Below are 26,391 nucleotides of genomic sequence, written 5' to 3'. Positions count from 1 at the left end.
TCCGTACCCTGGCTCCCCTTTCCAAACAGCCTCCACGTGTTCAAAACAGCCGCCGCGGTCCCCCCTTGGGCCGCCATGCTGAGGGGTCAGCCAATGGGAACGCGCCTCGGGACCCAGCGCGCCAATCCGCGCGCCAATCCACGCGCCGTAGGCCCGCCTTTCTCGGCGCACTGTCCAATCAGAGGAGGGGGGCGGGACCCAGAGGGAAGGTTTTTGCCGCGAAAAGGCCACGTGGGGACGCGGGAGGCGAGTCTGGCGGGGGCGGGGCGCCTCTGTGCTGGGTCCCTAGTCCCCGCGGTACCCCTCGGGACCCCGCGGGGACGCCTCCCAGCCCCTCTCCCCGCTCCAGCCCGGACCAGGCCTAGCCCTGGGCTCCTATTGTCCGGTTTTTCTGAGTCCTGCTCCACAAATGGGCATCTTCTGCCTTGGGCTGTGGGGGTTGGGCCGGAAGCTGCGGACGCCTGGGAAGGGGCCGCTGCAGTTCTGGAGCCGCCTCTGCGGGGACTCCTTGCAGGCCAGCTCCGCCAAGAGGGCCCGGGCCGAGCAGGATGAGGCCGGGACGCCACCCTCCTCGCCGCTGAGCGCGGAGCAGTTGGACCGGATCCAGAGGAACAAGGCCGCGGCCCTCCTCAGACTCGCGGCCCGCAACGTGCCCGTGGACTTTGGGGAGAGCTGGAAGAAACACCTCAGCGGGGAGTTCGGGAAACCGTATTTTATCAAGGTGAATATGGAAATACACCTTCCATAAGGGTAAATGTGGAAGCTGCCGGCCCTTTGTCTTGTTAGTGTAGCCGGCCAAGTACACGTTTCCGTAGGCTCAGATTGTGCCCCCTTCAACGTCCGTTACTCACATAGGGGTTTAAGAAAGCCACGATGTTTTAATCTGTATCTTTATATTGGATAAAGTTGTTAATGATCCGTGAGATGGTATCATGGCTTCATTTTAGCCACATAGTCTGCTGTCCAGGAAAGGCTGGCATAGTAAAACTACCAACCATCCTGAATGAAACCTGGCTTGACGTTTAAAAAGAAACGGGGAGGAGTGGCACTGTCAGGACCCAGCCCAGAGAAAGAGGCAGGGAATTGACCTGATTGAACCACTTAGGTGAGGGGCAGGCACTGTTTTAGTTTGTTGTTTATTTTAAAAAAAGAGTTTGGATATAAAACATGACAAAGAACTAACGATGTTCCAAATAACATGCCCTAGAAGGTTTCTTATGAATTAATTCTTATGGTTTCCAATGAGAATCTGATTTTAAGTCTAGTTTATCTTTAAATCAGCTAATGGGATTTGTTGCAGAAGAAAGAAAGCATTACACGGTTTATCCACCCCAACACCAAGTCTTCACCTGGACCCAGATGTGTGACATAAGAGATGTAAGTATAAGTTTTTTTTTTTATTGGGGAGATGATTTTTATTGGGGAGAAGGAGTCAAATAGTATTTTAAAATTAGGGACACCGGAGTTAAGTCACAGTCCATCATTCAGTAGTAAATAAAACATTGAAATTGTGAGGTTTGACTGACTGTATTTCAGCCTATATTTATTCTTTTTAATGTTTAACACGTGCTATTTACACAGCAAAAAGGAAAAATATGTACATCCTATGCTCTTATTTCTTGTGTTTTTTTTAAATCTGGAAAACTCTCGCAGTGTTACATATTACGGTGGTGCCAATGAAGTTCAAACTGACACACAAAGCAGTTAAATGTTTTGCAGCTATAGTCAAACCCACCTTGACCTGACCACGCTGTCTTATAGTTAGCACTTTCAAGCTCTTTACTTTTGGCCTGAACGGTTTTATGGTTCTGTTAACAGATCCGTTTGCTTTAGTTCATCTTACATAACAGTTGCTGCTTGGCGGCTCTCATCAGTCTCATGTTCAAAAGTCCGTGGGGCCGGGCATGGTGGCTCATGCCTGTAATCCCAGCACTTCGGGAGGCCAAGGTGGGAAGGTCACTTGACGTCAGGAGTTCTAGACCAGCCTGGCCAACATGGTGAAACCCGGTCTCTCCTAAAATACAAAAATTAGCTAAGCATGATTGGGCACGCCTGTAATCCCAGCTGTTCTTCAGGTTGAGGTGGGAGAATCATGTGAGCCCTGGAGGTGGAGGTTGCAGTGTGCCCCAGATCACACCACTGCACTCCAGCCTAGGCGACAGAGCCAGATTCTGGTCTCAGAAAAAAAAAAAACACAAAACTGTGGCTCTTTACTGTTGAACTATGAAAGCAGAGCAACCCTCTTTAAATAGGGCTGTGTCCTACCTCTCTGCCTTACCTCCAGCTCCCACTCCAGAGCTGGGCAGTGTGACAAACCCCTCCCGACACTTCTGTCTCTTAAAAATCAAGTGGATGCCTCTGTGGCGCCTCCTTGAATCCTGTTGCCTGCTACCTCTGTGATCCGGTTTTCCTATGATGCATTTAGCACCTGCTGATACTGGATTTTAGGTTTCTTACCCGTTTTCCTCCCCCATTTTGTAAACTAGGGCAAGAATCTTGTGATTTAATGAATACCTGTGAAATGAAATAGAAGTGAAATAGGTTAATAAACCATCTTGATAAGGCAGCCACACCTAATACTTAGAAAATCTTGGAAGCTTAATTTTAGAGCGTGAACTTGGAATCTAGCTCTCTGGTTTTGAAACTAAATTAAATCTCATTAAAATCAGTAATAGTTTGCTTCTTGTTTGAATGCCCTATTCTGAATACCAGTGATCAATATAAACCGAATATTTTGAGAGAATACTCAAAAACGAGTTTCAAACCTGTGAGGATCAGATGGGCCAGCGGAGCTTCTTGACAGACCAGCATTGGGAGAGTGTGGGAGTTTAGGTAGCTCACCCAGGATCCTCCCTCTAGAGCCAGAAGCCCTGAGCCCAAAAGCTGCCCTGCAGGGACGGGTTGTTTCACAAGAGAATAGGTTGGCATGGTGTGAGCACCAAGGGGAAGGGCAAGTGGTCCCCAAAAGTCTCCTGGGCATGGGAACATCTGGAGCTGGATTCTGAAGGATAGAGCACATCAGCTGTAGAGGAAGAGTCTAAGAACACAATGGGCAGAAGCTTGAGAGTGAAGACTGGATGGGTGGGCACTGGATGGAAAGGATGAGCTGGACTGTGTTGCAACACTGCCTGTGATAGGGACCTCATTTCATTGTCTCTTGCCACCTATTCCCACAGCCCTTTCCATCTGACCTCGTTCTCTTCTGGCTCTGCCTGTTAGAGGATGTAGGGGAGCAGACACCTTTATATGCTGCCGGTGAGAAATCTGAATTGCTTTAACTTGTTGAAAAGTAACTAGGGGTCAGGCACAGTGGCTCATGCCTGTAATCCCAGCATTTTGGGAAGCCTAGGAGGGAGAATTGCTTGATCTCAGCAGTTTGAGACCAGCCTCAGCAACATAAGGGAGGCCCTGTCTCTATAAAAAAGAATTTTTTTAAATTAGGTGGGTGTTGTGGTGCGCTCCTGTGGTCCCAGCTGCTCTGGAGGCTGAGGTGGGAGGACCACTTGAGCCCAGGAGGGTGAGGCTGCCATGAGTTGTGATCACACCACTGCACTTCAGCCTGGGTGACAAAGCAAAACCCTGTCTCAAAGTTAAAAAGGCAGCTAGGTACATATCTTTGAAAGTTTAAAATACACTTATCCTTTGACTAGCAACTCTGCTATTAGCAATCTATGGCATAGAAGTGTTTCGTTTGTTTTGTTTATGTTTGAGGCAAAGTCTGCTGCCTATATTATAATATTTAATTCCTGACCTTTGGTGGTTCACAGGTGAAGGTTGTCATCCTGGGACAGGATCCATATCATGGACCTAATCAAGCTCACGGCCTCTGCTTTAGTGTTCAAAGGCCTGTTCCACCTCCACCCAGGTACAGTTGCTTTACAGATGACTGCAGTCCATTCGTGATTCCTTTCAAATGTGTACTTAGCGTATTACAAGTGGGACTATCTCAGGCACTTTTCACCAGCCTTGGAGGAGGATTTCTCAACCTCAGCACCATTGACACTTGGAGCTGAGTCATTCTTTATTGTGGAGGAGGAGAGGAGTCCTGTGCTATTGTGGGATCGTGAATGCATCCCTGGCCTCTACCACTGGATGCCAGGAGCAACCCCCAACTCATGACAATGGAAAATGTGCACACATTGCCAAAAGTCCCTTGGAGGGGGTAAAATCACCCCTGGTTAAGAACCACTGTTTTGGGCTGGGCGCAGTAGCTCACCCCTGTTATCCCAGCACTTTGGGAAGCTGAGGCGCGTGGATCATGATGTCAGGAGTTGGAGACCAGGATGACCAACGTGGTGAAACTCCCTCTCTACTAAAAATACAAAAATTAGCCGGGTGCGGTGGCAGGCACCTGTAATCCCAGCTACTCAGGAGACCGAGGCACGCGAATCACTTGAACCAGGAGGTGGAGGTTGCAGTGAGCCAAGATCGTGCCGCTATACTCTAGCCTGGGTGACAGAGTGAGACTCTGTCTCAAAAGAAAAACAAACACTGCTTTGGAGGATTTGATGTGTAATAAATATACATAAATACACTAAGGACAGAAAACTGTCACTGAGCAGCAGTGGGTGTTGGGGTTGTAACTGCTGGGTTGATTTACTTAGGTTTTCCAAAGTGCTCTTCCAAGCATGGACTAAAGTAAAGGTCTTTGGCAGATTGACCGGTTAGAAGGAGGGCTGGTGGTGTTGATCTCATTTATCGGTGCCATATGTGCCAGTGTCCCTTCCAAGGGCTGGCTATAACTTCTAACCTTTTCACATGTGTCTTAGATGTTACTGAACTTTCAAATTATGCCTAAGATTCTGTTTTTTGTTTTTCTTGTGGCTTGCTTTCAGTTTGGAGAACATTTATAAAGAGCTGTCTACAGACATAGAGGGTTTTGTCCATCCTGGCCATGGAGATTTATCTGGGTGGGCCAAGCAAGGTAAGCCAGCCACTACTAAATCTTCTGTTTGTTTGTTTTTGATTTTTCTTCTTTTGAGACTGAGTCTCACTCTGTTGCCCAGGCTAGATACAGTACAGTGGTGTGATCTTGGCTCACTGCAATCTCTGCCTCCAGGTTCAAGCGATTCTCATGCTTCAGCCTTCTAAGTAGCTGGGACTACAGGCATGAGCCACCGTGCCTGGCCAATTTTTTTTTTTTTTTTTGTATTTTTAGTAGAGACAGGGTTTTACTGTGTTGGCCAGGCTGGTCTCGAACTCCTGACCTCAGGTCATCCACCCGCCTCAGCCTCCCAAAGTGCTGGGATTACAGATGTGAACCACCACTCCTGGCCTGCTAGATGTTTTTTAGACTAATACTGAAAGTCTTGCTTGTTTATATTTTTAAAGGGTTGTAATAAAGAACTAGAGAATGCTAATAATTAAATGACTAATTTATGGATGTAAAAAAAATGTTTTATCCTGCAGCCAGTGTTTGCTTGCTTGCTTTTCTTTCTTTCTTTTTTCTTTTCTTTCTTCTTTTCTTTCTTTCCTTCTTCTTTTTTTTTTTTTCTGTTTTTGAGACAGGGTCTCACTCTGTCACCCAGGCTGAAGTGCAGTAGTGTGATCGTGGCTCACTGTAGCCTCAACCTCCCAGGCTGAAGTGATCCTCACACCTCAGCCTCCCAGGTAGCTGGGACCACAGGAGCACACCACTGTGCCTGAATGATTTTTAAAATTATTTTGTGGAGATGGCTACTATGTTGCCCAAGCCAATCTTGAACTCCTGGCCTTGAGACCCTCCCAGGTGCCAAGTGCCTGGCCACTTATGTTAATTACAGTTTGCAAGACAAAGATTTGTTCCTTGTTAATATTTTAAATTTATCCATTCACTTTTGACTACTCTGAAGGTGGCCACAGTCTGTTCATTTTGACATTCGGGTTGTTAATACCTATCTGGGAGATTTTTCCTCTTTTAATTTTTTTCATGTTTTTTTCTTATTTCTTTACAGATGCAGTTTTTCTGCTTATGTGCCTTTTTTTTTTTTTTTAGCAAACGGTCTACAACCAGGATAAGGAAAGAATGTTTACTCTTTGATTTCTTTCTATTTGATTTTCATTTCTATGAAACGTTTTGGCCTGCTTTTTGTGTTCTGCGTTATTTAATATCACTTAGGATATTTTTTAGGACAGTCCCTCTTGACAAAGGATATAAGGCATGTTCACTGCAGTAAACTTGGAAGAAGCCGAAAGGGCAGCGGTGAGAATAAAACTCTGTCTAATCCTGTGCAGAGGTCACTGCTGGCCATATGGCCTCTTTCATTCAGCTACACTGGATCCCATCAAGCAGGGGTTTTGTCATGGATTTAGCCCCTATTGCTGGGTATGGGGCTGATTTGCCTGAGCCTACATTTAACCTATTTCTCTCATGTGTGTAGGTGTTCTGCTACTCAACGCTGTTCTCACGGTTCGGGCACATCAAGCCAACTCTCATAAGGAGAGAGGCTGGGAGCAATTCACCGATGCAGTTGTGTCCTGGCTAAATCAGAACACGAATGGCCTTGTTTTCTTGCTCTGGGGCTCTTATGCTCAGAAGAAGGGCAGTGCCATTGATAGGGTATGTTTTTTTTTTTTTTTAAACACTTTGAAACAAAGTAAAGAGTTGTAGGAATCCCAAATATATTTTCCCTTAGGCCTGTTTATCAGGGTTTCCCATTGAAAACAAGAATTTAGACAAATTGTAGGAGTGATGAGTTGTGTATGAGGAAAGCAGCTGGCCAGCTTGTGACTGAGTGCAGTTGGTGCTGTAGGCAGTAGAGACGGGGTTTCACCATGTTGGCAAGGCTGGTCTTGAGCTCCTGACCTCAAGTGATCCGCCCACCTTGGCTTCCTAAAGTGCTGGAATTATAGGCGTGAGCGACCGCACCTGGCCAGGTTGAGCACTTTGCATGCAGTATCTTACTTGACTCAGAAAGGCTTTGAGGTAGGCATACACTTGTATGAGTGACCTAAGATCTAATGTGTATGAACTGGTAAGATCTGATTATCTAGGTATGTAAGAAGTGTGCGTGGGAGTAATTGCTAATCTCCATCTCTTAGGGAGGTTTATGGCCAGTGTTCTTACTCAGTATGTTGGTAGTCTTTAATCATGCTTTGGTCTGAAAGCAAACAGTTGTTAAAGTAGCTTGATCATTAAAGGCAAGTTGCATATCTCCAGCCCAGTGTCTCTCCTGATCTATGGCATGCCTTCTTACTATTAACATACCAAATTCAACATTTTCCAAACGAAATTTCTCCTTTCCTCATCCATGCCTCACTAAACTTGGCTTCTCTGTACTCCCTACCAGCGAAAAGCTCCACCATCTGCCCAGTTGTCCAAGTGGAAATCTGATTCCATTACTGACACCTGCCTACCTTTCTACCCTCTTCTATCCTTTTTCTACCCTCTTCTGTCCTTTTTTTACCCGCTTCCCATATACAATCAGTCATTCATATCTGTTATTTCTTCCCCCTCCAAGTCTATCCCCGCCTGACCACCTTTGCCTTCATTCAGGCCCTCACCTCATCTTCCCTGGAGGGTTTCGGCAGCAGGGGTGGCCCCCAGCCTTAGCTTTATCCCTGTTTGTGCTCCGAGCGCTAGGCTGACCCATTGCCCTTTACTGTTTCACTGTGCCCCACTTCCCTGCCTTTGCATATCCTGCTTGTTCTGCCCACGGTGTGGAGGTCATTTTCTTCTGGGATTCTTCAGAGCTCAGCAAGGCTGACATTTACAGGAGTCTGTTCTGCTTGCGTGTGTGTTCAGTGTTTGACGTCCATGACTTCTAATAACACTTGGCACTTGTGATCCTCCTTTGATTGGTCACAGTCACTTCATAAGCAGGGCGCCATTGTTATTCCCAGTCTACAGATGAAAACTGAAGCAGCTGAGTTGCAGCAGCTTCCTTGTGGTACAGCTACTGACTGGCAGAGATAGGCCTTGACCCCAGGCAGTCAGGCTCCAGGCTCTTGTGTCTTTCACCACACTGGACTGCCCGGCTTTAATCACCCCGCATCACCCCTCCTGGACCAACCCCTTGAAGGCAGCAGTGTTTTAAGAAACAGTGATTTGTTTGTTAGTTTTTATATACAGAAAAGAAGAGGAAAACAAAAATGATCTATATCCCCCTGTTGAAATAACTATAGTAGACATTTTTAAAAAGCCAAAGTAGTCATGTGCTGTATAATGATGTTTCAGTCATAAACTACATAGATGATGGTGGTCCCATAAGATTATAGTATTGTATATTTACTGCATGTTTTCTACATCTAGATACACAAATACCTACCATTGTGTCACAGTTGCCTACAGGATTCAGTACAGTAACGAGCTGTACAGGTTTGTAGCCCAGGAGCAATAGGCTACACCATATAGCCTAGTGTAGTCGATTATCCCGCCTGGGTTTGTGTACAGACACCCTATGGTGTACGCATAGCAGTGAAACTGCCTAACAGCACACTTCTCAGAATGTATCCCTGTCATTAGGTCAGGTATGACTATTGCTTTTTTTTTCTTTTGAAACAGGGTCTTGCTCAGTCACCCAGGCTGGAGTGCACTGGCCCAATCTCAGCTCACTGCAGCCTTGACCTCCTAGGCTCAAGCAGTCCTCCCACCTTAGCCTCCTGAGTAGCCGGGACCACAGGCATGTGGCTTATTAAAAATAAACCACTATCATGCTGGCTTATTTTTGTGTTTTTTGTAGAGACAGGGTTTCCCCATGTTGCCCAGGCTGGTCTTGAATTCCTGGACTTAAAACGATCCTCCTGCTTCAGCCTCCCAAAGTGCTGAGATTATAGGCATGAGCTACCACACCTGGCTGCTAACTATTCCATTTTTGTGGTGAAATTTTTTGTTTTTTGTTTTTTTTGAATTCTTCCTTAGGAGCTATAAGACTCTTCAGCCAGTTCAGAAAGGCACAAATTAGAAAGTAAATGGCTTTTACTGTTTCTTTCCCTTAAAGGAAATACAAAACACAGTGTCTTGAGTTTTTTTCTAAAGTTTTTTAAAAATGAAATTATTTTGCATTTTGTTTACTTGATAAATTTGGAGGTCATCTCATATCAGTATACTTATCTTTCACGTTTTTCTAGGAATTATGTGGTGTTACACTGTAAGAACTTTAGAAAAATATATCCAGTTCTATAACACTGGATTGTATACTAGGTTTTAGCTGGCATAAGGAGCGCATCAGTGAGTCCCTTTATATGTACCTATTTGTGTAGGTACACCTGGTCCCTGCCTTATGAAGTTTAACTTGATTTTTTTTTTTTTTTTGACTTTACACTGGTGCATAAAACCATACTTGGAGCACTCATACTTTTTTTCTTTAAGAGATAAGGTCTTTTGGCTGGGAGCAGTGGCTCATGTTTGTAATCCCAGCACTTTGGGAAGCCAAGGTACGCAGATCACTTGAACTCAGGAGTTTGAGAACAGCCTGGGCAAAATAGAGAGACCCTGTCTCTAAAAAACAAAAAATTAGCCTGGCATAGTGGCATGCATCTGTGATTCCGGCTACTCAGGAGGCTGAGGTGGGAGAATCACTTGAGCCTGGGAGGCGGAGGCTGCAGTGAGCCACGATCATGCCACCACTACACTCTTATCCTGGGTGACAGAGTGAGAACTCGTCTCAAAAAAGACCGTGCCCTGTCACCTAGGCTGGAGTGCAGTGGCATGATTATAGCTTTCTGCAGCCTCGAACTCCTAGGCTCAAGTAATTCACCTCCGTCTCCTGTGTAGCTAGGACTACAGGTGCGCACCATCGTACTTGGCTAACTTTTAAATTTTGTTATAGAGATGGGGTCTTGCCATGTTGCCGAGGCTGGTTGTGAACTCCTGGCCCCATGCAGTCCTCCCACCTTGGCCTCCCAAAGCACTGGGATTGCAGGTGTGAGCCACCATGATGGGCCCCATTCTATTTTTCACTTTCAGTATAGTGTTCAATGAGTTACATGAGGTACTCAACACTTTATTATAAAATAAGCTTTGTTTTGCCCAACTGTAGGCTGGTGTAAGTGTTCTGAGCATATTTAAGGTAGGGTAGGTTAAGCTATGATGGTCAGCAGGTTATATGTCGTAAATGCATCTTCGACTTAGGATGTTTTCTACTTAGGATGGGTTTTCCACGGTGTTAACCCTGTCCGTTGTATTAATAAGTTGAAGAGTTATCTGTGTATGTATGCATCATGATGTCCTTTAGCAAATACAATCTTAGCAGTGGAAATCGCTGGCTATACGATAGGGGCACTCGAAAATTGCATAATTGCCCATTTGAAGGCTGAGGCTGGTCCTCTTTGCATCTCAGAGCCTAGCAAAGGTAGGTAGCTACTCAGCAGATGGACTTAACGCTCTAATGCAAATACTGAGTGCTCCACTTAGGGAAGTGAGAGAATTTACAGAGGGCAAAGGGGAATTGCATAGGGTCTTAAAGTGCCCCAGCCACAGTCCTTATTAAAAAAAAAAAAAAAAGTCCCATTTCTACCACCTTTTATTCTTGATCTTTTTCAGAAGCGGCACCATGTCCTGCAGACGGCTCATCCCTCCCCGTTGTCAGTGTATAGAGGGTTCTTTGGATGTAGACACTTTTCTAAGACCAATGAGCTGCTGCGGAAGTCTGGCAAGAAGCCCATCGACTGGAAGGAGCTGTGATCAGCAGCTGAGGGGTGGCCTCTCTCCACTGGTTTCTTTTGAGAAGCTGCTGTTAACGTTTTTGTCAGTTACGAAGTTCCATTGAAAATTTTCCTATTAATTCTTAAGTACTCTGCATAAGGAGGAAAAACCTCCAAAAAGCAGCCACGAACCAGGCTGCCCGGGAATGGCAGCTGTATTCAGCCACAAACAGGAAAGGCTACCCTTTGACCAAATGTCTTTCTCTGCAACGTGGCTTAGGCCTAAAATAAGCCAACTTGTCCGAAGACAGATGAGGTCAAATACTCAGTTGGCTGTCTTTGTCTCCCTTGCCTTTTGTGGTGGACGGGAGGGGGTGTGCATCTTTTAGGCACAGCCCTAGTTTGGTGCCTGCTGTTCGTAGTTTTGCCTGTTTCAGTGACAGGTGTTGGGGTGTTGCTGCTTAGAAAGGTCCCCTTGTCTCAGTGCTGCAGGGCAGGCATGCCAGTCTGTTCCTGTTCCACTGCTCCCTTGATCTTTGAAGGAGTCCTCAGGCCCCTCAAAGCATAGGGATGTTTTGCAAGTTACCAGAATCTTGCCCAGAAATTAGGGCTCAATTTCCTGATTGTAGTAGAGGTGAAGATGCTAAGATTGCTGTGAGCCCTCTCAGACGGGCTGAGGGAAGTAAGCTAGGTTTTGTTATCCCTTGAGTGTTGGTGGAATAAGCAGTGGAATTTGAACAAGGAAGAGAAGAGGCATTTTGTCTTTATGGGGTCGGGGTGATCTTCTCCTCGGGTTATCTCCAGTTGGGGTTTTTATTTAGGGCACCAAGGACTATCAAGTGCTGTTTTTTTACTGACTGAAATCACTTTGGGATTTTTTTTTCTGCAACACTGGAATATTTTAGTTTTTTAAGAAGTACTTATGCATATATATATATATATATTTTTTTTTTTTTCCCAATCCTTTTTTTAAGAGACAATCTTTTTTGGGTCTACACCTCCATCCTTGATCTTGTTAGTGATGCTGTTTTTGCTGTTAGTCGGGTTAGAGTTGGCCCTACGCGGGGTTTGATAATAAAAGATTGTTAAAAATTTTTCTGCAAGTGTCCTTTCTATGTCCGGGCCACAGATCTGTGGACGTCCTTGGACTGCCCTTGCCCTTGGCACATGCTGGGTCCCCATAGCAACCATTGTCTGCGGGAGGCGCCGCCATTGCTCCTCCCTGCTCGGTGGAGCCGCCCATCCCTCCGCTGACTGCGGTGAGCGCTGGGCCCCACCCCCAGCCTGGAGCAGCGCCGCTACTCCGAGCACGGTGGAGGGCTGACGGACTGGCTGCAGTCAGTCAGCCGAGACCCCAAAGGGGTATTAGCAGAGTATTTCTTCGGAGAACGTGGCGTGCCGGTCATGACTGTATTCTGCCAAGCCCTGTGACCGTCGAGGGGAGCCTCCTGCATCCCCCCTCGGCCCGTATTTCTAGACTCCGAGACATCTGGAACTCAGGGGTGAGGCCAGGGCTTCAGGAAGACTCCCTAATGACGCGCTGGCCCCCAGCCCAGGCTCAGGTAGTGGGGGACCGTCAGGATGCTCTGTGGGATCCCCCAGAGTCCGAAGAAGGAAGCCACAAGTGTGCTTTTTTTTGAAAGGGAGTCTGGCTCTGTCCCCCAGGCTGGAGTGCAGTGGTGCGATCTCGGCTCACTGCAACCTCTGCCTGCAGGGTTCAAGTGATCCTCTCACCTCAACCTCCCAAGTAGCTGAGATTACAAGCGTGCACCACCACGCCCGGCTAATTTTTGTATTTTAGTAGAGACGCTTTTAACTAAATGGGCAAGAAAGAATGCATCCAGCCAGAATCTCAAAATTAGCAAATGCATTTCTTAAAAGGTCAGGGAGAGGAGACCCGAGGTTTGCTTGAAAATACGGCTTCCTTTCCTTATCTATGTGGGGAAGGGTTTATCATTCTGCATTTTGTGGTCAGCAAACAGGCTTTTAGGAGGAGGAGGCATGGTCTTTTGCCCTCCGGTAACTTTGGGATCTTCCTCTAAACAACAGTGGCTCCTTTTAGCCAAAGGAGAAGTGAAGGGATAATTATTCTACACCTGTTAGCTTTTCACACTTTTCTCCCCGTGCAGCACTGGGGGCAGTGAGCTCCAAGTTTCCAGGAATAATTCAAAACACAATTATTTGGGTTTTAAATGTATATATATATAATTCAATATATACATATATATGAATATATGTATGTATACATATTTAATATGTATAGTGTGTATACATGTATATATATAGTGTCACCACATGACTAAAGTTCAATATATATATATATTCAATATGTATACGTATACATATTGAACTTTAGTCATGTGGTGACACTTAGAACACAGAGCAGCTTCTTAAGTGGTCTCTGACCCTCGGAAAATGTAATCACTGATTCTTTAGAAACGAGGCAACTCCTTTCGATGAACTCTTAGCTATGTGATAGTTGCTTTTTTCTCGTGTCAAGTCTCCTATATTCCTGCACTCAGTATGCAAAGATGCATAAAAGGCCGTTTTAGCCTTTTAGGTCAGGGGTTGGCAAACTTTCTGTGAAGGGTCAGATGATAAATATTTGAGGGTTTGCAGTCACCCGTTCTCCGTGGGAACTGCTCAACAACTCATTGCACAGAAAGCAGCCGTGGGCAAAATGTACAAGAACAGGTGAGGTTATGTTCCAATAAGACTTTGTTAATTTATGAACACTGAAATTTGCATTTAATATAATTTTCATGTGTCATGATTTTTTTTTCTCCTAAGCATTTAGCAAATGTAAAAAACACTCCTAGCTTGGGAGCTATAGGAAAACAGGCATCTCCAGCCATGGTCTGCAGACCGCTGTGTGCGCCCACCATCCGTGTGATGGGAACCAAAAGGCAGCAACAGCTAGGTCAGCCCAGGAAAGAAGAAATTTCCCAGTGGAGGGAATGTCTGTGTGGATAATGAAGTTTCCAGCCATGAAGAGGAACATGCGCATTCAACACTGAGGAGCTGGCCTCTGCAAAGTCAGGACCCACGTGCTGGGTGTGGAGCTGGAAGGTTCCACATGGCAAGGTTTGGGAGGCTTCTGAGAACCTGGCAGAATGATTCCTGTTTCCTCCCTTCCCAGGTGAGTTAGAGAGAGCTCTGAAAGCTTTTGCAATTGGACACAAGGAAGTCAGTTATTAATGTTGAACTGGAAACCTCTGGTTTAAGACAATAATTAATTGTGTGAAAGTCACTGACTGCTTTTGATTTGCATCCAAGCAGGGCAAGGTCAGGGACTGTAAATTGTTTTCGTTTAAAAAAAATAGACTTTAGCATGTTGCTAGTATGCTTGCATTATTAGATAATTCATCTCTCTGTTAAAATTCACTTTCTGCTTCAGTTTGCTCTTCATATAAGTCTTAGCAAAGGTTTGATGGAGAAGCAAACTTTTTGTTGTATGCACGTGGTGTTGACTTTTCAACCTTGCCAAACCTTTAAGATATACAAGGAAAAACAGGTTGGGGGTAGGTGCTCTGGGTTACTTTGAAGGGACCTCACATGTTGACTTGTACTGACTCAAGCTGAGAAAAGCTAGAACATTCCCCTGCTGGAGATGGCCTCCTTGTCTAGAGTCCTTCTGACACTGTAATTTGGGTCCAACAACATAAAGTTTATGTTTAACATTGTAGTTTAACTCAATGGGAACCAATTTTTATTTTTATTTTTTTGAGATAAGAGTCTCACTCTGTGGCTTAGGATGGAGTGGAGTGGCTTAATCATGGCTCAACTTAATGCAGCCTCAACTTCCTGGGCTCAGGCAATCCTCCTGCCTCAGCCTCTTGAGCACCTGGGACCACAGGTGTGCACCACTGTACCTGGCTAAGTTTTTAATAGATGTGGGGTCTTGCTATGTTGCCCAGGCTAGGGAACCAGTTTTTAAATTTTTGAAATATGCTTGGAAATATAAATATTGGTGAGTGGAGCAGACCAGGAGATCGGTAATTTTTGTTCTCTGCTTCTTAGTTGTGTATATAGTATGTTCTTTTGTCTCTCTCAATGATATTTGTGATGAAGGTGTGGGGAAGGACGGTAGGGAGGCTTCCAACAAGAGGCTAGTGCTCCTCCAGCCTAGAGAAACTAAAACGTACAAAAGTCAGACCCCATCCCTGGAAATTCTGATTTAATTGGTAGGGGAAGGCATCTGGATTCTCATAAAGGGTCTGGTTTGCAGCAGGACTGGTGATTTTTTTTCCAGGTGCCTTGTTTTGTTAGACCATGTGGTCACTTAATAATTTTGGGGGGCCAGGTGCAGGGCTCACACCTGTAATCCCAGTGCTTTAGGAGGACGAGGCAGGAAGATCGCTTTAGGCCAGGAGTTCGAGACCATCCTGGGCAACATAATGAGACCTTGTGTCTAAAAAAAATGTTTTTTAATTAGCCAGGGGTGATGTGTCCCTGTAGTTCTAGCTACTTGGGAAGTTGAGACAGGAGGATCATATGATCCCAGGAGTTCGAGGCTGCAGTGAGCTATGATCCATCCAGCCTGGGCAACAGAGCAAGATCCTATCTCTAAAACAAAACAAAACAAAAAAATGTAACTTGATGCCTGTGACTTTCTGAAACTAAGATCTGTTTGAAGAAATATATTTCTATTACTGTTCCTGTGTTTGATGGAAAGAGTTTATGAATAACATTGGTTTCAAGCCTTCCAATTATATTCTAGAAAATACCTGTGTCTTAAAGAGATAGAGTCTAGGAGAACTGAACCACTGCAGAGTTCTTCCTCTGTATGTGTGGGTATGTCTAGGCTTTTCGAAAGTAATTAATTTCGTTAGAAAGATATTAAGTGCTTATCATGAGCAAGCCCCTGTGCCAGAAGCTCAATACCAATCATTTCATTTTCTCAACCATATGGTGAAGTAGTTGATCAGGACACTGAAGCTCAGCCATTTGCTCAAAGTCACAGCTCATGGAGGGAGGATTTGAACCCACATCAGCCTGATTTCAACGCCTAATAGTCTTGCCACAGTCAACACCCCGCCTAGATCACAATTATTTGGAATCACTGGGAAAGAATTTTTTTTTTTTCATGTCATGAAAGCTTAAGAATTTTTTTCAATGGAATTTTATAAAAATGTCCTTGAATCACAGATGGCTCTCCCTGGAAACATAGATTTGTTTGAGAGTCACCTCTTTCATTGCCTTTTTTTTTCTGGAGATAGAGTTTCACTCTGCTGCCCAGGCTGGAGTGCAGTGGCGGGGTCTCAGCTCACTGTAGCCTCTACCTCCTGGGTTCAAGCAATTCTCCTGCCTCAGTCTCCAGAGTAGCTGGGATTACAGGCATGTGCCACCACATCTGGCTTATTTTGTATTTTTAGTAGAGACAGGTTTTCTCCATGTTGGTCAGGGTGGTCTTGAACTCCTGACCTCAGGTGATCTGCCCAGCCTCGGCCTCCCAAAGTGCTGGGATTACAGGCATGAGCTACCATTTTTGTCTTAATAAATAGTCTAAGAACCATCACAAGGGCTACTGTGGATGGAGAACATAATGACACAGGCTGGGCTTTGTGCAGGCATTTGACCCACATGCCTTCACCCCCAGTTCCTGTAACATGTACCTGGTGCTGTGGGGTATAGCTGATGACACTGAGGCTTCCAGAGCTAATGCTTCCAAGTCCAGTGGAGAAAATCCCACAAAGTCCAATATTTGATGACTGTTCCTTATTGGAAAATAAGCCTAGAAAGGAAGTAGCTGCGAACAGGCTGCCCAGCCCCAGCCACAATTTCAATTTAAACCGTTCTGCACAGATCCCACGCTCAGCGCTCTTGCCCCTTTCTCCACTAGCTGTTTAGTAAGCCTATCCTTAGCCAGGCACGATGGCTCAGGCCTGTAATCCCAGCACTTTGGGAGGCCGAGGTGGGCAGATCATGAGGTCAGGAGTTCAAGACCAGCCTGGCCAACATGGTGAAACCCATCTCTACTAAAAATACAAAAATTAGGTGGGCCTGTAATTCCAGCTACTTGGGAGGCTGAGGCAAGAGAATCACTTGAACCCGGGAGGCAGAGGTTGCAGTGAGCCATGATCATGCCACTGCGCTCCAGCCGGGCAACAGAGCAAGACTCCGTCAAAAAAAGAAAGTGAGGCCATCCTTGTTGGCAGGAAGTGGGGCTGCTAGACTTGTTGCCCTTCCCTTTTGCCTGAGCAGTGCACTCCTGTGTGGGCTCTGCTTTCCTGCCTAGGCAGCTGGGCTGCTCCAGTTGGGACTTGGAGGCGACCTTTGTCCCACATGCCAGCCCTCCCCACGTTGCAGAACACTGTGTAACTGCAATGTGTGCTGAATTTCCTCTTCTCTGCCCAACTCGAGCAAGAGCCAGCCGACCCTGAATGAGAACGTGGGAACAGAGCCCTGTTTTTTATTTTGATCCCCAAGTCACAAGAAGTTGAAAACATTCCATTCAGTGGCGTGATTCGAGAGGGTTTTGCCAAATCTTTTCAGGGGAGAGAAGCCAGGTGACCTGATAGCAGTCACCTTCCCATTCACGGTGTGCACTGTGGGCTTGTTTCTCAAATGACCAACACCTGTAGGCAGTTAATTTTCAGCATGTCACAGGAGGGCCCGAATGACTTTGTGCCTACTGCTGATGACAACGTGGACTTTAGATGCCTCGTGGCTTCAATTTCTAAGAATTTAGAAATAAAGCGAGTTATGGGATAGACAGGCAGACAGCAGAACTCTCCCCGGAGGAGCCAGTGCCGCTGTGCAGGTGGTTTGGCATGGGATCTTTCTCTTCTTTGCCCCGGATTGTTGCTGCTATTCAGGGCTCTGAAGGTTAAGTGCTCCAGGATATTTTTAAACAGCAGGGGCCGGTTAATCTAAAAGTGACATTTGCAGTCCCCACAGTAAGCAGCTAGCAGGCTTAGATTCAGGCCCTCGACAAACAAGGAACCTGGAAAATGTAACTCTGAATGCACGGTTGGGAGGACATGGCAAGAGAAAAGCTGCAGGAATAAAGTGGTAAGTCAGCTCACCCCTCCCTGGGGACCCAGCCCATTCAGCCAGCATCCCGGTGAATTAGAACCCAATGTATAGTGAGAGCAGACCCTGTACGAAGGCCTGCACTTGGGGTCCCCAGGGGAAAAACGACTCCTGTCATCTTTGAAGGAAGCTGATCAGAAGACCTCAAAATGTAATGCAGATGAAAGAGAAGGGCCTTTCTTTGCTTCTGTAAATGGTGTGGGTCCCTGGACATGCTCCCATATCAGTTCCACAATCTTTTATAAACATTTCCGTGTTTTTTTTTTTTTTTTGCCTCCAGATCTACTGTCTTAAGGAATAGTATTCTGTTTCCTCAAATGGTTGTTTTTTGTTTTTTTTTAAGCAGACTAAGGCCAGGTGTGATGGCTTATGCCACCTAGCACTTCCAGAGGCTGAGGTGGGTGGATCACTTGCGGTCAGGAGTTTGAGACCAGCCTGGCCAACATGGTGAAACCCCATCTCTACTAAAAATACAAAAATTAGCCAGGCATGGTGGCAGGTGCCTTAATTCCAGCTACTCGGGAGGCTGAGGCAGGATAATCGCTTGAACACAGGAGGTGGGAGTTGCAGTGAGCCGAAACCGTGCCACTGCACTCCAGCCTGGGCGACAGAGCAAGACTCCATCTCAAAAAAAAAAAAAAAAAAGGCAGACTAAGAGTTAAGTGTTTGTAGTGGTCCTATATTCCTAGGAAGACATGACTTTCTTTAAATGTTTAAAAAATGCATTGCAAAATAATATGCAAGTTAAAAAGTCATGCAGCACTGAGCGAAAGTCTCCTCACTCTGTTATTCCTGTCTGACCCTCCTCCTCCAGGGAGCCACTGTGCACAGTTTGGTATAAAACCCCCTAGACCGTTTATTCTGTGCACTCACACAGTACACAGCTATCTCCCTCATGTCCATTATGATTACTTTTATTTTTTAACCTCAGTGGGCCTCCATATAGGTTGGGTGACCAGCCATCCCAATTTGCCCAGGATTGGGGAATTCTCAGGACATAGAACTTGCAATTTAAAAACCGAAAGGTGAAGATATCATTTTATAAATTGCACTTTTTTTTTTTTTTGACACAGAGTCTTGCTCTGTCACCAGGCACCAGGCTGGAGTGCAGTGGCAATCTCGGCTCACTGCAACCTCTGCCTTCCAGGTTCAAGCAGTTCTCCTGCCTCAGCCTTCCAGGTAGCTGGGACTACAGGCGCACACCACCATGCCCAGCTCATTTTTTTTGTATTTTTAGTAGAGATGAGGTTTCACCATGTTGGCCAGGATGGTCTCGATCTCTTGACCTCGTGATCTGCCCGCCTTGGCCTCCCAAAGTGCGGGGATTACAGACTTGAGCCACCGCGCCCGGCCTGCATTTTTTTTTTTTTTTTTTTTTTTTTTTGCTAACAGTGACATGGAGTTCTTTACAAGATTTCTTTTTATGACATCTCCAAGTTTTAAGTGGAAAGAACCCAGCCAATCCTAATTCATGTGACTTAGAGATGAAAGTATCTCCAATCTGTAACTTTCTTTGAGAAGCTCTTAAGAGTTTTATTTGCTCCTGCTCAGGTGTTGCGTAAACTCATTCATGCTTTATCACCTTTAGGTCTGAGACAGGAAATCGTGTATTACATTACACAAGATACCTAGTCTTCATGGGGAAATAAACATTTTAATCTTTTGAAATAGAGGTTTCCTCGAAGTCTTATCCCAGTAGAAACTTTGGAATACCTTGTTCTTTTTCTTTTTTCCTTTTCTTTTAGACAGAGTCTCATTCTGTCACCCGGGCTGGAATGTGGTGGCACGATCTCAGCACACTGCAACCTCTCTCTCCCAGGTTCAAGCAATTCCTCAATCTCAGTCTCCCGAGTAGCTGGGATTGCAGGCAAGCGCCACCACGCCCAGCTAATTTTTGTATTTTTAGTAGAGATGGGGTTTTGTCATGTTGGCCAGGCTGATCTCGAACTCCTGACCTCAAGTAATCTGCCACCTTGGCCTCCTAAAGTGCTGGGATTACAGGTATGAGCCACTGTGCCCAACCTGAAATACCTTGTTCTCATGCTTCCTCTGAATTTGTGATTCAGGAACTTCTTACTTCAAAGTAGAGTTCATCTGTACCCAGGAAAACCAGGAAACACAGTTAGAAATCTTGCATTTGACCTGAAAAGTGCATTCATGTTTCACATTCTATTCTAAAAGATCTCTCTGTTTGCAATGATAATAGTAAATTTATTATCGTAGGGTAAGGTAATTTTCTAGGAAGATAGGGTGTGTTCATTTTATTCCAGGAATCCAGGGATCTTTGTATCAGAGAATCCAGGCTGGGCACAGGAGAGAAATCAAGGTATCGATTCTTGGATAGTTGGCATACCCCAGGTATTCATAGTAATTATGTGATCTCACATAATTCTGAGGACAATCCTAGAAAGAAGGTTTTATTTATTCCATTCCACAGGCCAGGAAACCCAAGTTCAGAGAATTTCCATGATGGGCTCAGGCCAATCAGATAAGAAATGGCAAAGCCTCCGCCCAGTCTGCTGTACTCCAAAAGTCCTGCTCTGTGGGCTTACCCCTTAGGCACTCCGACCCATGCTGGGGCCCCAGAAAACAACCACACATAGAAAAGGTCCCTTCAGGCCAGGTGTGGTGGCTCACGCCTGTAATCCCAGCATTTTGGGAGGCTGAGGAGGACAGATCACTTGAGGTCAGGAGTTCAAGACCAGCCTGGCCAACATGGTGAAACCCTGTCTCTACTAGAAATACAAAAATTAGCTGGGCGTGGTGGCTTGTGCCTGTAGTCCCAGCTACTGGGGAGTCTGAGGCAGGACAATCACTTGACCATGAGAGGTGAAGTTTGCAGTGAACCAAGATGGCGCCACTGCACGCCAGTCTGGGTAACAGAGCGAGACTCCATCTCAAAAAAAGAAAAGGATTTTGAGATGGCACAGTGGCTCACACCTATAATCCCAGCACTTTGGGAGGCTGAGGTGAGCGGATCACTTGAGGTCAGGAGTTCAAGGCCAGCCTGGCCAACATGGTGAAATCCTGTCTGTACTAAAAATACAAAAATTAGCTAGGTGTGGTGGTGTGCCTGTAGTCCCAGCTACTTGGGAGGCTGAGGCAGGAGAGTTGCCTGAACCCGGGAGGTGGAGGTTGCAGTGAGCTAAGATTGCGCCACTGCACTCCAGCCTGGGTGACAGAGCAAGACTCCATCTCAAAAAAAATAAAAATAAAAAAGGATTTTGCACCACTCCCCACTCTTGTTGAACTAATTAAGCTCCCTATTTTTAAATTAAATCATGAGCGAAGGTGATATCAGAGGACAATCTTGCACACACTCTCCTTTCTATTTAGAAGCAAATCAGCTGCAGACTTCAATCCTAGCTATTACAGAATAATCAGTTGTTGGACATGCCCCTCCCAACTGACCTAGAAGGCTTTCCCTGCTGTGTTAGAAGGAAGGCTTTGGTCTTTTATTTCCTTACTCCCAATAAAGTGAGGCTTCTGGAGCTCTCCTGATGTGGAGAGCTGCAAGGTGGAAACAGGGCTCCAGGGCCAATCAGTGTGGGAAACACCGGGCTGCCTGTGCTTTACAGCAGGACTTCTCAGAGCCTTTACCATGCTAAATGCAGTGGGGACTCTCCAAGATGTGACATTGGGATTTGGCCCCAGAAATGTTATTTTTTGGCAAAGGTGGGAACCCTCTTTCAGGATTGGTATTCATAGTCACCTTTTGCAAAACGTGGAGCTGTTTCATTTCATGCCTTCCTCAAATCCTTGCAGGATCCTGGGATGTGGGACCACAGAATGGATGAGGTTCTCAGGCTCAAGCTCTTGAGCAGGGCGCAAAGGGTGGTGTGTGCATGTGTGTGCACATGCGTGTGTGTGTGCCCATGCATGTGTGTGGAAATAAAGCTCAGTCTCCCAGGGTTCTGGATGAATTTGAACAGGAAGGAACTAGAATAAATTCAGGGAGATCTGCTAACAGGCTGTTGCCCTAGGTCAGCCTTGGAGTGAGGCAATGGTGGGCATAGGGGAAGGGATGAAGGAAACACTCCCACACACCACACATGGGTGCCACACACGTTCATACCCTGGAGCTGGAGGGCCCAGCCCAGGGCCCAGCTCTGCCACCCAGTGATGTGACTCTGCACAACAGACTTCCCCTCTGTATCTCATCTCATCATTTTTGTGAACATTTAAAGAGAGAACACACGGAAAGTGCACAGCATAAGACTCAGTGTGTAGTAGGTGCTCAACAAACATCAGCTCTCTTTCTTTCTTTTTTTTTTTTTTGAGATGTAGTCTCGCTCCATTGCCCAGGCTGGAGTGCAGTGGCATGAACTTGGCTCACTGTAACCTCCACCTCCCGGGTTCAAGCGATTCTCCTGCCTCAGCCTCCCAAGTAGCTGGGACCACAGGCACACATCATCACACCTGGCTACTTTTTGTATTTTTAGTAGAAACAGGGTTTCACCATGTTGGCCAGGCTGGTCTCAAACTCCTCATCTCAAGTGATCCATCTGGCTGGGCCTCCCAAAGTGCTGGGATTACAGGCGTGAGCCACCACACCCTCCAGCCTTCATTCGTCTTTAACATGCTTTTATGTGTTCCCTGAGGGACAACTATATGGCTCCCACGTGTCCACACTGGAGTTACCAAAGAACCCTATTTTCAGAGTCGTGAATAGACTAGGGAAGGGATGAGGGGAGATGTAGTCAGGAATCGATGATAAATCTGTGTCCCTCTGGGTTTTAAGCCTTGCCTGCTCTCACAGATCTTATCTTCTAGTGGAGGATGCTGGTAGATGTGTACTAATGACCCACATAACTACAACATGTGATGAGTGCCAGGGGGAAGAGGTCAGGGAACCGTGGGGTGTAAAGCAAGAGCGTGGTGTTCCGTGGCGTCTCTGGCGGCCCTTGATATGTCAGTATGAGGGGACAGGCAGCAGCGGATTCAACGGCTGTGCAGGTGCCTGTGGCCAGAGTCTCACCTGGATACTCCCAGCCCCAGGGACTCAGTGGAGCAGGAGGATTCCCCAGGTAGGCAGCAGGGGTGGGGTGGCACAGACACAACTGAGCTGGGTGCAGGCCTCCCGCAAGTGTTCACTGACCCTGACGCTTCTGTGTGCTGGGCACTGTGCTGGAGAGCCCAGAGCAAGGCAGAGACAGTGCTTGCCCTTAGGAAGGGAGACACATTCTCCACTATTCCAGCGGAGAAGAGGCATAAGCTCTTTGGTGAACTCACAGAGTCATGTCAGCACATGATGAACGGCACGTGTCCTACAGAATAAGACCACTGAGGATCAGGGTGGGTTTGAGGTGAGGACACTGAAGCCAAAGATCACAAAAAGAGCAAGAGATAACCATGCAAAGGACAGAAGTGGGGGCGGGGAGGGGGAAGAATATTCCAGAACATTCCAGGCAGCATGTGCAGAGGAACGTAGAAGGGCGAGTGTGGCAGAGGCCGGTTTGCCAGGGCCATGCAGACCATGGGAAGGTGTGCAGTGAACAGCCATTGAAAACGTGGAATTCAGTTCATCTGCTTACTGCCCAGGTGAGTGACTGTGGCAGTTTAACTTCTGGAACCCAGAACTTCCTCATCAATAAAGCAAGGCTTCCCCTGGTACTGGTCTCATAAGGTGGAATGAGATAATGATTATAAAATGCTTTATATAGACCAGGTATGGGGGTTCATGCCTGTAATCCCAGTGCTTTGGGAGGGCAAGGTGGAAGGATTGCTTGAGCCCAGTAGTTCAAGACCAGCCTGGGTAACATAGTGAGCCCCTGTTTCTACCAAAAAAAAAAAAAAAAAATTAGCCAGGCATGGTGGTACATGCCTATAATCCTAATGCTTTGGAGGCCGAGGACAGGCATTGCTTGAGCCCAGGAATTCAAGGCTGCAATGAGCTATGATTGTGCCATTGCACTCCAGCCTAGGCAACAGAGCCAGACACTGTCTCAAAAAAAAAAATGCTGAATACAGAGCCTAGCACAAATTAGTACTAATTAGTATTAGCTCTTAATATTCAGGTTTCAATCAGCTGGCTGGTGCTTGCATTGTATTTTATGAATTTTTTAACTTTTTAGTATAGGAAAAAATGTTTTTTTGTTTTTTTTTCTTTGAGATGCAGTCTCGCTCTGTCACCCAGGCCAGAGTGCAGTGGCATGATCTCAGCTCACTGCAACCTCTGCCTTCCAGGTTCAAGCAGTTCTCCTGACTCAGCCTCCTGAGTAGCTGGGATTACAGGTATGCGCCACCATGCCCGGCTAATTTTTTTGTATTTTTTGTAGAGACAGGGTTTCACCATATTAGCCAGGTCTCAAACTCCTGACCTTGCGAACTGCCCGCCTTGGTCTCCCAAAGTGCTGGGATTACAGTCATGAGCCGCCATGCCTGGTCAAAAGTTGACTTTCTTTAGCACCTTCAGAAGTGGAGTGAATAGCGTAGTGGTGCTCCAACACTTTCACCAGCCAGATTCAATAACCATTGCCTTCCTGCCCTTCTAGTTTCATCTACCTATACCCATTTTCCCTATATTATTCCCAACATTTTATTATAAAAAGTGTTAAACATACGAGTTGAAAGAATTTTACAGTGGGTGCACATATACCCTTGATTAGATTCTACCATTAACATTTTTCTGTATTTGTCACATGTAAATTGCAGATATCAGTGTCTTTATCCTTGAATACTTCAGCATGCATGCATATCATTAATTAGAGTTCCAATTTTTATTTTTTATTATTTTTTTTATTTTTATTTTTTTTTGAGACGGAGTCTTGCCCTGTTGCCAGGCTGGAGCACAGTGGCGCAGTCTTGGCTCACTGCAACCTCCCCCTCCTGGGTTCAAGCGATTCTTCCGCCTGAGCCTCCCAAGTAGCTGGGACTACAGGTGTGTGCCAAACGCCTAATTTTTGTATTTTTAGTAGAGACGGGGTTTCACCATGTTGGCTAGGATGATGGTCTTGTCCTCTTGACCTCGCGATCCACCTGCCTCGGCCTCCCAAAGTGCTGGGATTACAGGCATGAGCCACCGCGCCCGGCCCAATTTTTACTTATTTATTTATTTATTTAAGACACAAAGTCTTAGGCTGGGCATAGTGGCTCATGTCTGTAATCCCAGCACTTTGGGAGGCCAAGGCAGGCAGATCACTTGAGGCCAGGAGTTTGAAACCAGCCCTGGTCAACATGGAAAAACCCCGTCTCTACAAAAAATAAAAAAATTAGCCAGGCCTGGTGGCATGCATCTGTAATCCCAACTACTCAGGAGGCTGAGCTAGGAGAATCTTTTGAACCTGGGAGGCAGAGGTTGCAGTGAGCTGAGATTGCGCCACTACACTCCAGCCTGGGCGGCAGAGCGAGACTCTGTCCCAATAAATAAATAAATAGATAGATGGATGGATGGATGGATGGATAGATAGATAGATAGATAGATAGATAGATAGATAGATTAGATAGATAGACAGGGTCTTGCTCTGTCGCCCAGGCTGGAGTACAGTGGCAAGATCTCGGCTCACTGTAGCCTCTACTACCCTGGGCTCCCATCTCAGCCTCCAGAGTATCTGGGACTACAGGCACATGCCATTGTGCCTGGCTAACTTTTTTTTTTATTTTTTAGGTGACAGGGTTTTGCCATGTTGCTCAGGTTGGCCTGAAACTCCTGGACTCAAGCGATCCTCCTGTCTTGGACTCCCAAAGTACTGGGATTAAAGATGTGAGCCACTGCATCTGGCCCCAGAGTATTTTCAAGCAATTCTCAGAGCCAGATATCACACTGTTTTCCCCATAATACTTTAGCACACATCTCTAAAAGAGACAAGGAGTTTTTTTTTAACCATTGTCATAATTATATCTAAATCAATGAATAATTCCTTAATCTGGTACCTAGTTCATGCTGACTGTCCTCCAGGTGTCTCAAAGATGTCTTTGAACAGTTTTGTTCAAATCGGGATGCACAGGGGTTCTCTTAAGTCTCTTCTAATCTGTAATAATCAGCAATTTCCCTTTATTAAATGCCAGTTACTTACTGAAACCAGGTCATTTGTCCCATAGAATTTTTCATATTCTGGATTTGGCTGATTGCATCTTCCAAGTGGCATCTAACGTTCTGTTCCTATAAATAAATATTAGATCAAGAGGTTTGAAGCAACTCCTTTGCAGATCCTTGGCAGGAACACTTTGAAAATGTTTTTCTGCATTTTCTCTTGCATCACGTCAAGAATATAAAGTTCAGTTATTCCACTTTTAGTGATGTTGGTTCATTAGTGAGTTTAGGGATTATCAGTCTGACCTCCAGCATAAAGTTCCCTATCACCCTCTTGCCGAATGACTTTAAAAGCTGCAAAGCTCAGGTGATTGTTTCATTACTGGTTGCAAATAGTGATTTTCTACTTCCATTAATCTTTCTGCGCTTATTAGCTCTCATTGTTCTTTTTGTTTTTTTGAGACAGAGTCTCTCTCTGTTACCCAGGCTAGAGTGCAGTGGCATGATCTTGGCTCACTGCAACCTCTGCTTCTCAGGTTCAGGCGAGTCTCTTGCCTGGCCTCTTGAGTAGCTGGGACCACAGGCGCTCATCACCATGCCTGGCTAATTTTATGTATTTCTGATAGAGATGCAGTTTCACTATGTTGCCCAGGCTGGTCTCGAGCTCCTGAGCTCAAGCGATCCACCCGCCTTGGCCTTCCAAAGAGCTGGGATTACGGGCATGAGCCAATGCACCTGGCCCAACTCTCATTGTTCTGTACCACATGACTTTCCTCAATCATTTGCTTACCCTGAAATACAGTCCCTGAAAGGCAGAATAC

At 45.9% G+C, this 26,391-nt stretch overlaps 2 protein-coding genes across 5 annotated transcripts in view; both read left to right on the top strand.

Moving 5' to 3' along the window:
• The first annotated feature begins 379 nt into the window (after positions 1 to 379).
• UNG (uracil DNA glycosylase) lies at positions 380 to 11,659 on the top strand. Its single transcript, XM_012469123.3, has 6 exons — positions 380 to 721; positions 1,282 to 1,377; positions 3,768 to 3,865; positions 4,836 to 4,924; positions 6,360 to 6,538; positions 10,463 to 11,659. The coding sequence occupies exons 1-6, from the start codon at positions 410 to 412 to the stop codon at positions 10,601 to 10,603; spliced, it is 915 nt and encodes a 304-aa protein (XP_012324546.2). The 5' UTR covers positions 380 to 409; the 3' UTR covers positions 10,604 to 11,659.
• Positions 11,660 to 13,381: 1,722 nt separating this feature from the next.
• ACACB (acetyl-CoA carboxylase beta) overlaps positions 13,382 to 26,391 on the top strand; it is a 159,301-nt gene continuing 146,291 nt past the window's right edge. For 2 of the 4 annotated variants that reach the window (XM_012469122.2, XM_064379875.1), the window contains exon 1: positions 17,204 to 17,577. The gene's annotated coding sequence lies outside the window, so the exon portion shown is untranslated. Of the gene's footprint in view, positions 13,703 to 17,199; positions 17,578 to 26,391 lie in introns of those variants that run through there. The other 2 variants (XM_064379874.1, XM_064379877.1) reach the window with 2 other exon arrangements.

This window comes from Aotus nancymaae, unplaced genomic scaffold, assembly GCF_030222135.1.
Source record: "Aotus nancymaae isolate 86718 unplaced genomic scaffold, 86718_ANA_hifiasm-v0.15.2.pri h1tg000021l, whole genome shotgun sequence".
NCBI classification, from domain to species: domain Eukaryota; kingdom Metazoa; phylum Chordata; class Mammalia; order Primates; family Aotidae; genus Aotus; species Aotus nancymaae.
This window is presented reverse-complemented; position numbering and strand designations above follow the sequence as displayed.

What these genes read in the sequence shown, in the direction of transcription:
- UNG (XM_012469123.3), top strand. Translation starts at nt 410, where the DNA reads ATGGGCATCTTCTGCCTTGGGCTGTGGGGGTTGGGCCGGAAGCTGCGG. An exon ending in CCTGTTCCACCTCCACCCAG is followed by an intron (nt 3,866 to 4,835) that starts GTACAGTTGCTT and finishes GCTTGCTTTCAG; the next exon opens with TTTGGAGAACATTTATAAAG. An exon ending in ATCTGGGTGGGCCAAGCAAG is followed by an intron (nt 4,925 to 6,359) that starts GTAAGCCAGCCA and finishes TCATGTGTGTAG; the next exon opens with GTGTTCTGCTACTCAACGCT.